At 48.8% G+C, this 10,901-nt stretch overlaps 1 protein-coding gene across 1 annotated transcript in view; it reads right to left on the bottom strand.

Moving 5' to 3' along the window:
• CACNA1B (calcium voltage-gated channel subunit alpha1 B) overlaps positions 1–10,901 on the bottom strand; it is a 261,991-nt gene that overhangs the window by 21,046 nt on the left and 230,044 nt on the right. Inside the window, exons 39-41 of the mRNA XM_017740286.1 lie at positions 9,274–9,424; positions 7,748–7,875; positions 1,281–1,377 (exon numbers count right to left, since the gene is read on the bottom strand). Coding sequence (XP_017595775.1) covers positions 1,281–1,377; positions 7,748–7,875; positions 9,274–9,424 — 376 coding nt within the window. The remainder of the gene's footprint in view (positions 1–1,280; positions 1,378–7,747; positions 7,876–9,273; positions 9,425–10,901) is intronic.

Below are 10,901 nucleotides of genomic sequence, written 5' to 3'. Positions count from 1 at the left end.
CAGCAGGACACAGCTCCGCTAAACCAGTGGGAACTCACGGGTGGCAAATCCGTGGATTTCTGTGGATGACTGGTGTCTGAAATAGCTGAGACCTGGAATTTTGATCTAGTTGGGTTCCTCAAGCTCAGTTACAGTGGCCAGAATCAAATCAAATACAGCACAGCCACCTAACTGGAGAGATTTAAGGTTATCTTTCATTTGCCTTTTATTTTAAATCCTGGCACGCTGAGGAAGGATCTTGTAGGAAGATTTACCTGAACTACTTCTTGCTGCTGCGTGCCTTAAATGAATCGGACCCAGGTTTGGGTCTAGCTTTAGCATCTTCAAGACAAAAATCTTGGTTTTATGTGGCCTCAGTGAAAAATCCCTCAGTACAGGAGGGGCTGTTGTGATCTGGATCCACTGAACTGAGTTTTTGGGGTGGCTGGAATGACACCAACAGCCAAAAACCCCTGTTGGGTTGATGGATTCTCAAGCACACCAGTGATAAATGGTTCTGAGCAACCTCCCCCTCTAAACCTGTGAGGTTCAGGAGGGAAAACTCCAAGGAATCGCCCTGGAAATGGAAGTTTCCAAGCACCCTGAGAGCTTTTGGGAGGGCAGCCTTGCCTCAGCGGGGTCTGCTCCGTTTCCATCTGAATTTCCAAAGGCAGCAGCCTTTGGGATAGAATTCACTTTGGTGGCTCAATGAAAATGTTTTGCCAAATCAATGATGAGTCGGAGTGATTTCTCCATCTCCCTGTCCTAAATGTTTTCTGTTAAAGTCATTTCTTCCACGAGGGTGTTTCAGGAGCTCTTCAGGTGTTGTCTCTGTTTAATTGCTTGCTCACTCCTACTCTAATTACTCCAGTCTAATTAAGAGGAGGGAAAAACAACATTCTCCTGCAGGGTTAGTGAGACAAAGAGCTCCAGGAAGAAAAATGGGGATCTAATGGGGGGTAATTTGCTCATTAGCACCATCCCTCCCCAAATTAACCTAAATGGAAGCAGAATGAGAGAAAAAAGAGAAAGAAACACTGAGAGAGAGAGCAGAGACATACTTAAAAGACAAACTGATGTGCCAGAGTTTCAAAGACCCCCAAAAAATTATATATATGTATTAAAAAACCCCCAAAAAACAAACAAACAACAAAAAAACCAGAATATCCAAAATCTTGCTTGGAAAGCAGAGAAAGCACCAGGAAAGTCCCGAAGAACACCACCAATGCCACAGAAACTCCACTTCAGCCACGGCACAAAAAGCCAGTGGTTGGGCAGGGGTTCCTGGGGAGGTTTTCTACCTTATAGGCAACGCGAGCTGGGCATTTCTTCCCAAGGCCTAGAGGTGGGGACATGTGTCTCAGCATCTCGTACATGTCTGTGTAACTGATGCGCCCGCTGGGATCACAGGGACGGAGGCAAAAGCACCAGGACACAGAAATCCAACCGGATTGAGGCGGGGGGAAATGGGGAAGGGGTGGGGGGAAAAGGCAACACAAGGGAGCAAATGAAAAGGAGGAGAGAGAGAAGGGAAAGCAGACAAGAGAACAGAGATCTGGTTAATCAGATTTCTCCGGGAAACATAAACCAAACTCGGGAGGTGGGGCAGGAGAAAGGTGGCTCCACTTCCATTGCTGTTTCAGCGCCCAACGTCTCCTCCTCCTGCAGGGGCGGCCCTGGGGAATGCTGGATGTCCCCTGGGGAATGCTGGATGTCCCCTGGGGAATGACTGATGTCCCCTTAAGGAATGCTGGATGGCCCCTGGGGAGAGCTGCAGGCAACCCAGGGGAGAAGAGTTTTTTTTGGGGGAGAAGGGGTGGCAGGGCTGGGTCTGGCTGGCTCTTGGCGGGGGGGGGGATGAGAGTTCCCCCTGTCACCCCCCGAACCAGTCAGGTCAGACGGCAGGGAGAGCTGGCAGGCAGAGTTATGGGACAGGGCTGGGAGAACACAGCCAGCTTTCCTTCCAGTCGGGGGGGTTTGCTGAGGGACACGCTGTGACTGCTCCCACTCCAAGCTGAGGGGGGACTTGGTAAATTCCTGAACCCAGGGCTGGTGAAAGCAGAGCCCAGCCCTGGCAGGTGGTGGGAAGGGGACCTGCTCCTCCCTCACTTTTGGTGGGGCCTGTCTTTCACCAAGCCGACCTCAACTGGGAATTGTGGAGATTTGGGGCAAGGCCCTCAGAGCAGCTGGGAGCATTGCTGAGGGCATCTCCCTTCAGCACACGGTGGTGGTGGATAAAATCCTGCCCTGAAGGACACGGGGTGCAAACCAGCAAGAAATTCCTGCTTCACTTTTCTGTGACCATTGGAACTGGGAGCAGGACAGTGACAATCTCAGTTTTTCTTAGCAGAGAGTTGACTGTTTATTCTAATGTGCAAATCTGTGCTGCCTGGCATCTGAGGGAACCCAGGGATGTTATTAATTAAAGTTTAACCCCTGGAAAAGCAAGATTGTGTTATCATCTCCTCTATACCAGCAGGGAAAACCTGAGCACCCATTTAAAACCCCTTTCCCAAGCAGGAACCTTCCCACCAGCCCAATGCCCTGACATGGATCTCAATTTCTATGGAAAGCTTTGATGGAGAAGGAGGAGACAACTCAGCCAGCCCCAAAACATCTATTCCAGTAAAATCCTACCCAGCTTTCCCAGCCCTGAGCTGATTTAAAGGCTGCTGACAGACACAAATGGGAACTGGAGCCAGTGTCCTCCCCTGGCTCCCCTCGTGCTCCTGGGCTGGGCTGTGGGGTCTCCTCTGAGCTCCTAATCCTCAGTCAGGTGTGGGAAACACCTGGGCTGGAGTGGGGGAGAGAAGCAAGCTCTGGGCTGGCTGCTTCCAGCCTTCTCCTTCATCCTCTGCTCTCCAAGAAACTCCCTGCCTGGAACTGGGTCCCCACTGAAGCCCATCCTGCGTTGATTTCTTGGCCAGATCCATCCCAAATCCCCCACCTGGGCTCCCAAGCACAGTGAACTCTCCCTGTGCCATGAGCTGGAGGTTTGCCTGGGTGTCCACCACAATTTAGGGACATAATTTAACCCCCAGGTGATCCCTGGCTGTGGCACCATGAAAAGCTCATCCCTCATCTCTGCCCAGATCCAATGATTTTCCAGTTCAGGAAAGGGCAAGTTGATCACTTGACTGGAGCAAAAATGCCGCAAAGCCAAACCAAACTCGCTGCTCCCTGGAAACCTTGGGATGACGTTTCTCTCTGGGATATATTGAAGTGCTGGGGTGCTGGGATGCTTTTCCCCAACAATTCCCTGCTGGAGCTGGCAGGATGGAAGCTGGAGGGTTCCCTGTCTCATAAAACTGCCTGTTCCAGCCAGCTGGGGTGTGGGAGGAGACAGGGAAGGGATGCATGGAGGAGAAAGGAGGCAGTCAGTCAATCATTCCTTCTTTTCAGGCAAGGGATTCGTCACGTTCCAGTTTCTTTTCTCTACCAGTTGCATTTGCACTTGGGGGGGGGAGGGAAGAGGGGATAAAAAGAAACAGAACCAGGACTAGAGGTGCTGGAGGGATCTCTGGAATTCCAAACCTTGTAGGCCACCCTATGAGGGCACTTCTTTCCTAAGCCCAGGGGTGGAGCAATTACACGTAACAAATTGTACATATCCTTATAATGAATCCGGCAACTGGAAAGGAAACACCAGAGGTTATGACAGCAAAATCCAACAGGAATCAGTTTTTCCCAAGGCAAACGGGGAAGAATCAGCTTTTCCACAGGCAAACAGGGAAGAATCAGCTTTTCCACAGGCAAACAGGAGAAGCTGGAAGGGCAAAACACGCTGAAAAGAAAGGTTAGTCTGGAAAGGAAGGAGCCACTTCCACACACAAAGGGAACTTCCAACTGCTCACCCAACTTCATATCCTTGGATTTCCCTCTGGGAAACCTTCAGTGCCATGTGCAAGGCTTCCCAAACATCTGGTTTCCTTTCCCACTCGTGTTTGAATTCCCTGTGCCTGAGCATCGACCTCCAGGCTCTGCTGCCCAACGCCCGGAGCCTGCAGCCCACAAAGAGCCTCTTTAATGGATTATTCCCAGGATTTTAGGACAGGTGTTTAATGGATTATTCCCAGGATTCCAATTAGTTGCTTCAAAAACCTTGGGAACATTTCCCTGCCACTGTCACCTCCTACATAACCCTGGCAGGGCCATTCCTGGGGGATGAGGAGTTTGCTGGGAGAGCAGAAAGTGGCATCTCCAGAGCCGTGTTGGGCACTGGCACTGGGAAAATCCCGCTTTCCTTAGCAGTAGGAGAAATCAGACACCTCATGGAAGCTTTGTGCTCACTCTCATTAATTCCCAGCTAATTGAACAGCAGCATTATATTTCTTAATCTTCTATGAGTAACCAACTCACAGGTGAAAAGAGCTGAACTTCAAAATGGCCTCTGAAGAAAACTGGGATGGTTCAGCCTCCCTGTGTTTGTTTAGGTGCATTCTGTAAACAAGGCTGGAATATTCTGGGAGAACTCCTTCAGTGTTGCTGCTTTTTGGGATGTGGAAAATTCAGGTCTGCTCAAAGCCTTCCCCAGTCAAGTCCAGACTGAATTCAGAGGGAGATCAAGTCTTGGCTCCAGGCCTAAGCGTGGGTCTAAAAAGGTGTTGGTTTAACTGAGGCCCCAAGTTTACGCTTTCCTTACAATTTCAGAAGGATTTTGGAAAACCAGGGCATGGAAAATACGGCTGAACACTTCCCTGAGCTCTCTAAGAGTCCGTGGAAGGCTGGAAAACCAACAGATGCTTTGCATTGGGAGATCACGGCACAAAATTAGGACAAACAGGGATCCTTGCCCAGGTTCAGAGAATTCCAGAATGGTTTGGGGTGGAAAAGACCTTAAAGCCATGGGCAGGGACACCTTCCACTATCCCAGGTTGCTCCAAGCCCCTCCAGCCTGGCCTTGGACACTTCCAGGGATGGAGCAGCCACAACCTCTTGTTTAAATTGGATTTTCCTCAGCATCCCATTATCCCAGCGAGCTCAGAGCTCCCTTGGGAGCTCCTGCAGCTCCTCCTGAGTGCTCTGGGGGACAACTGATGGGAATGGGATGGCCAGAGCGACATTCCCAGTGTCTCCATGGGGTGTGCACTGGGAGAGGAATAAAACGGATCAAGAACTCACTTTCTGTATGTTGAACAAATTAAAGCTTCTAGAAATCCAATTATGTTTTCTTTCCCAGTTCATCCTTAAATCCTGTGCTTTCCCTCCTTTCTTAACTCCCACCAAACCACCCTGTGCTCCCCATTTCTCTCAATCCCTCTTTTTTTGTGAGTTCAAGGCTTTTGTCACCCCTGAATCCAGCAGTTTTCCCACGTTCACCCCTAGGGAATGTGGCACAGCTGGAATAACAGTTCCCAACTGCCTTTTTTACTTCCTTTTGAACGTTTTTCCCCAGGAAAGTTTCCAGGGAGTTGGGTTTTGTAACAAAACAGAAGGTGATAACAGAAATAGGGATAAAATACGCATTAAGTTGTGTTTAAAATATTATCTATATAATAAAGATATAGAAATTGTAGAGCATCTCCCATCGAGGGTCTCAAGCTATGGGAAGTGGATAAACACTGTAATTCCCTTTTCCTTGGGATAATCAAGGAAGAGACCTTGGGAGAAGTGATCAATGAGTGACCACATTCAGCCCAAATCATGGAATAATCAAATCATAAAATCATTCGGGTTGGAAAAGACCTGTAAGATCAGAAAGGTATTAAATCAAAATCATTAAAGGATCAGTTCTGGCCTTAAAGAGTGAAAGGATTTCAGATTTGTGGAGATTTTAGTGCCACTTCTGAAAATGTGATTCCAGCGGAACTATTCATACTCAATAATTTCCCACTGGAGAGAAAAGGGAACAGGGTCAGAGAAAAAAAAGCAGAATTAGTATCTCAATATCTGACATCTTCTGCATTAACAGCTCGGGGAGTGGAAGGTTTGGCCCCTGAGTGACTCAGGCTCTGCTCAGAGTTAATAGAGCGAGAAATCTTCCTGTAAATTCAACGCTGGTGCCTCTTCTGGGTGGAAAGTTCCTGAATAGAAACATTAAAAATCCACATTGATCCCAATTTTTTCCCTTGCAGGCGTGTTCCTCCTCCCACGGATGTAGAGCCAAGGCCGTTTTCTAAACCAGGCACTCCCGAGTTTTCAGCCTCATTGAGATTTTCCAGTGGGAAGAGGCAGGATTGGATTGGAAAAAGGGAAAAAGAAAAGCTATTTATGCCTCCTAAATCCCCACAGAGGATTTGCTGTGTCACAGAGCTGGTGGGGATGAAAATCTGCCTGGAGATGACAAGCTGGTAGTAACTGTGGAGTAAATATTCAGCCTGGTAGTAGGGGAAGCTTGGAGCAGTTAAAATCCCCCACAGTTCAGAGAAATGCAGGTTTTTTGGAACAAGTTTCCATTTAAAGTTGGCCTAAATCATTTTTAAGTGAGATTTTAAAGCAGTTTAATTGCATCCTAGCAGGGAGTTTGAGATGTTGGTTATCCAAACACTTCCTGCCTCTGTCTCTGCTGAAGGGAAACACAAAAAGAGGGGAAAGATTGGAGGAGCTGGGAGGCATCACAAATCCAGAGGAGATTCATGGCACAGGAACTCAGGGGGAGGAAAAGGGGATCCAAAATGAGGAGAGCTTTAAATTAACAAAAAGGCAAATTCCCAAAGAGAAGGAATTATCAAGGGAATTACTGGGACCTGGGACGGAGCATCTAGAAATGAGAACAACCCCATCACCTGTGGTGCAGCAATACAGAAAACCAAAATACTAAACCAGTCCTGCTCTAGAATTGATCTCTGGGCAGGGCCATTAGGCCTCAGTTTGAAAAAATTCCTTAATTTTGGGTCTGTGCTGCTGCTCCCCTGCCTAAGCCCAGCGTGCAGCTTCCCCTGTGTCTTGGAAGAAATAAAAGAAATAAACAAACCCACCATAAAATAAACATCTCATTGTCCAGTGTGTGAGAACTGTCCCCTCCTTTAACCCCCTCATAAATAAGGAATATTTTATCAGAGTTCTCTAAGAATGAGACACCTCCAAACTTTGGCCCGTTTCATTTTATCCCGATTATTTTCCTAAGTTTCAACTGCAAGTCCAGAGCTAAACATCACTCAAAAGACCAAAATTCCCACACAGAGTTTGATGTCATTACAAGGAGGCTTCCAAGGGGAAAACGTTGTGTTTAATGAGGAAAGGCTGTTTCAAAAATTCCCATATTTTCAAGAAACCACCCTAACGCTGAGGAACATCATCTCATTCCCTCTGGGAGCGGGTGGGAGAAGGCAGGCAATGGAATCAGAACCTGACTCAGATGCAGCACATCCTCTCCTGAGGTGTCTGCACAGCATTTGGAGAACCACCAAGGCGGATCTCAACCAGAAAAACGCTGCACAAATGAGGGGAGAACCTCTCCCACTCCCTCCAGCGCTGCCAACAGCCAGAGATTTGCGGATTTTCGTCTCCGGCCTGGGACGCAGGAACCAGAAGCTCCTTTTCGAAGTGCTAAATAGCTTTTTTACAGGGTCATTTAGGCAGGATCAGTGGAATTGAGGCCGTTAATCTGTTAATTTTGGGCTGTGCTTTGCTCTCAGGGGTTGGGGGGTGTGTGAAGGAAACGCCCTTGCAGTGACACCAGGTTTGTTCCTCTCCAGCGCTCAGGGAATCGGAGCTTTTAACACTGATATAATCTCAGATCCTGGAGATGTTCCCATTAAAACAGGCTCTGAGCGTTCCCAGGTGCAGCAGTGTCCCCTCTGTCCCACCCCGGTGTCCCAGCACGTACCAGGCTGCGGGGTCGTACTCAGCCCACACCCGGACAAACTCGTCCAGGTGGTGGGGCCCGAGGATGGAGGAGTCCCTGGTCAGGTACTCGAAATTGTCCATGATCACAGCCACGAACAGGTTCAGCATCTGCGGGGAGATGGGGTCAGGGAAGGGAGGGAGAAGGGGAAGGAGAAGAGGGAAAAGGTAGGGGGGAAAGGAGAAAGGGAGGGAGAAGGAAAAGGAAGAGAGGGAAGGAGAAAAGGAGAAGGGAGAGGAGAAAAGGAGAAGGGAGAGGAGAAAAGGAGAAGGGAGAGGAGAAAAGGAGACGGGAGAGGAGAAAAGGAGACGGGAGAGGAGAAAAGGAGACGGGAGAGGAGAAAAGGAGAAGGGAGAGGAGAAAAGGAGAAGGGAGAGGAGAAAGGAGAAGGGAGAGAGGAAAGGAGAAGGGGAAAGAGAAGGGGGAAAGGAGAAGAGGGGAAAGAGAAGGGAGAAGGGGAGGGAAAGAAAATGGTAAGGGAAAGAAAATGGGAAGGGAAGGGAAGGGAAGGGAAGGGAAGGGAAGGGAAGGGAAGGGAAGGGAAGACAGGAAGAATTTGGGTTTAAAGTTCAGAATGCTGAAGGAATCAGTAAATGGAGCATTAACTTTGGATCAGCTTTCAGAGCTGCAGCTTTTTAATACATGCACAAGAAATAATCCACGGGTAGCACACAAAGGATCTCGGGGGAGGGCACTGAAGTTGGTGTGTCCATATCCAGCTCCAAACTGCCACAGGGAGTCCTTTTCCTGGTGGAAGGGTTCTGAGGATAGCAGGGATTGGCTGCACAGAGCATCAAATGTGGGATTTTAAAGCAAACCCATGGAGCTGAGCGAAGGCTCCGTGTGCTGCTTTTTGGAACATCACAGAGCTTTCACCTCGTCCTGCACGAGCTTTAACCGGGTCCCTGTCCCTGCTTTTCTGTTCCTCTGTCCCAGCAGGGCTGGGAAGTGACCCAAGGAGCAGGGAGGTGGTTATGGGTGCTCAGGAAGGCCCTGGCACCTTGTAAAGCTCAGCCTCACCATGACCACGGGTAAACACCAAGCCCAGCTGAGTGTTTTCATGTCCAAAGCTTTTCTGGCAGAAAAAAAGAGTGATTTTTACATTTGTTTGGCAAACAAATGATCCTTGTGGGTCACTTCCATCTCAGCAGATCCCGGGATTCTGTGGAATGAGTGTGATGCTCCCAGGAAATGCTGCTGACCTCGGCTGTTGTCACCCTGCCTTCCCCAATGCCCTCCTCCAAAGGGATGTTACAAGACAAACCCAATTCGTGCTTAATTCCAAATAGTAGCCCCTGCTGTGAGAAGAAAGATAAACCCTTCCCTTTAATGACTGAATGATCTCTTTGGGGGTTTTAGCAGCAGGATGATAAATGGGGTTTACCAAAGCTGGCTTGGTGGTGTCTAAATTATAATTAGGGATGAGGAGGAGGCAAAGGGCTGGGCTGGGAAGGGTTTGGGGGAACCACGCCAGCACCCCCACTTTGTGGGGATCAGGACTGACTTACCAGGAAGGAGCAGAGGAAGATGAAGGACACGAAGTAGAAATAGGCAAAATCACTGCCACACTCCTTTTTGGTGAGGCCAGAGAGGGGGTCACAGGCTCTGTTGCTCAAGCAGGACAACATGATCTCGTGCCAGGCTTCCCCCGTGGCACTCCTGCAACACAAGGGCAGAGGCTGAGTTCATCCACCCCTCCCCATGCCAGCCACCTCATAGTATTGCTGCACCCAATTAACCAAATTAATTAGGTGGGAGGTTGTGTCCAGGAGGAGAGGCTGTATTTACACTGGGAATTGGAACTACCCGTGGAAAAGGAAGGAGAAAGGACATTTCCCTCTGTTATAGGGGGGTAAAAGAAACCAGCCAGGCTCAGGTAGGCTAAAAGCTTTATTGCTTTTGTGGAGGATAAAACCAGATTGATTTAAACTGCAAGTCTAAGTAAACAGAGCTTAGATTGTTGCCTTTTGAACCTAGTGCTGGCTCTGAACCCAGTGGAGAGGATGGGAAATGAAACCAGGCTTCTCTGCTGGAATCTCTGATTTCCTTTAGCAGGCAGATAAATTCCAGCATGGGCTGGTGGGACTTGGGTCTCTTTTTCATCACAGTCTCCTGGGTGTTTTTCATGAATTCCCTCCTCCCCCTCTAACTTCTACCATCGAGAGAAAAGAGCCAAAAGGAAAAAATTTGGAGGCCCAGATGGTTTGTCCCCAGAATAAAGCAGTCCCTGTGAAGTGCACGCTTGGTTTGGAAGTCAGGGATTCTCCACATGCACTTGCTCTGAATTCCTGCTTCCCTCAGTGTTAATTTGCCTTGAATTCTCACAGCCAGCACACCAACTTTGGTCCTGTTTCTTTGGGAAAACTCTGTGCCCCATCCAAACTGGAAAAACTTCCAGGCTATTGTGAATTACAGCAGATTTCCCCACTGGTGCCTGGGTGCCAAAGGTCCCATCCCTTTGTGGGGGATTGTGCAGGAACCAGTGCCCATCCCAATCCTGCTGCCCCTGCTCCTCACCCCCCCTGCAGTGGGTCTGGGAAGGGACCACGAGGCTGAACAATTACCCAGTTTTACTAAAATTCAGAGTTCTGAGCCCAGTGATTATTCTGAGCTAGAGGGGACTGATTTCATTTCTCTGTGGCTTCACAGAAATTATGGAAACCAAATCCCAGGCAAGGATCCAGTTCCAAGCACCACAGAACCCTCAGAGCTGAGCCTTGGCAGGGCTGGCAGGGACTGGTGTTCACTGGGGGGGTCTCCACAGCTGGATGAGGAGCATCACCCCCAAACTGCCCCGAGCTGGAGCAGGGCCTGTTTTGCCAGCTCTTAAAATGAAAATCTGTTATTTAATAGATTGGTTTTTCACTTGGAAATGCTGCATTTCCAGGCAGGATGAACCCAGAGGGAAACATGTGAATTGTGAAGCACAGGAGAACGGTGTTGGTGGAGGAACTGTTGGCTTGCTTGTAATGCAAAAATGACCAATTAAAGGAATTCTCTTCAAAAGTTAAAAGAAACGAAGCTTCGGGACAGGAAACCCATCAATCAAAACCAGGGGGGTCCTGCCCTATATTCAGCTTCTGCCTGAGGTGACTGTGCGTTGTCACAGCTCTGGGTGACACTTTGTGGAGGGGCT

Source organism: Corvus brachyrhynchos, unplaced genomic scaffold (assembly GCF_000691975.1).
Source record: "Corvus brachyrhynchos isolate BGI_N302 unplaced genomic scaffold, ASM69197v1 scaffold305, whole genome shotgun sequence".
NCBI lineage: Eukaryota > Metazoa > Chordata > Aves > Passeriformes > Corvidae > Corvus > Corvus brachyrhynchos.
Note: the sequence above shows the minus strand (reverse complement) of the source record. Positions and strands in the feature narration are given on the sequence as shown.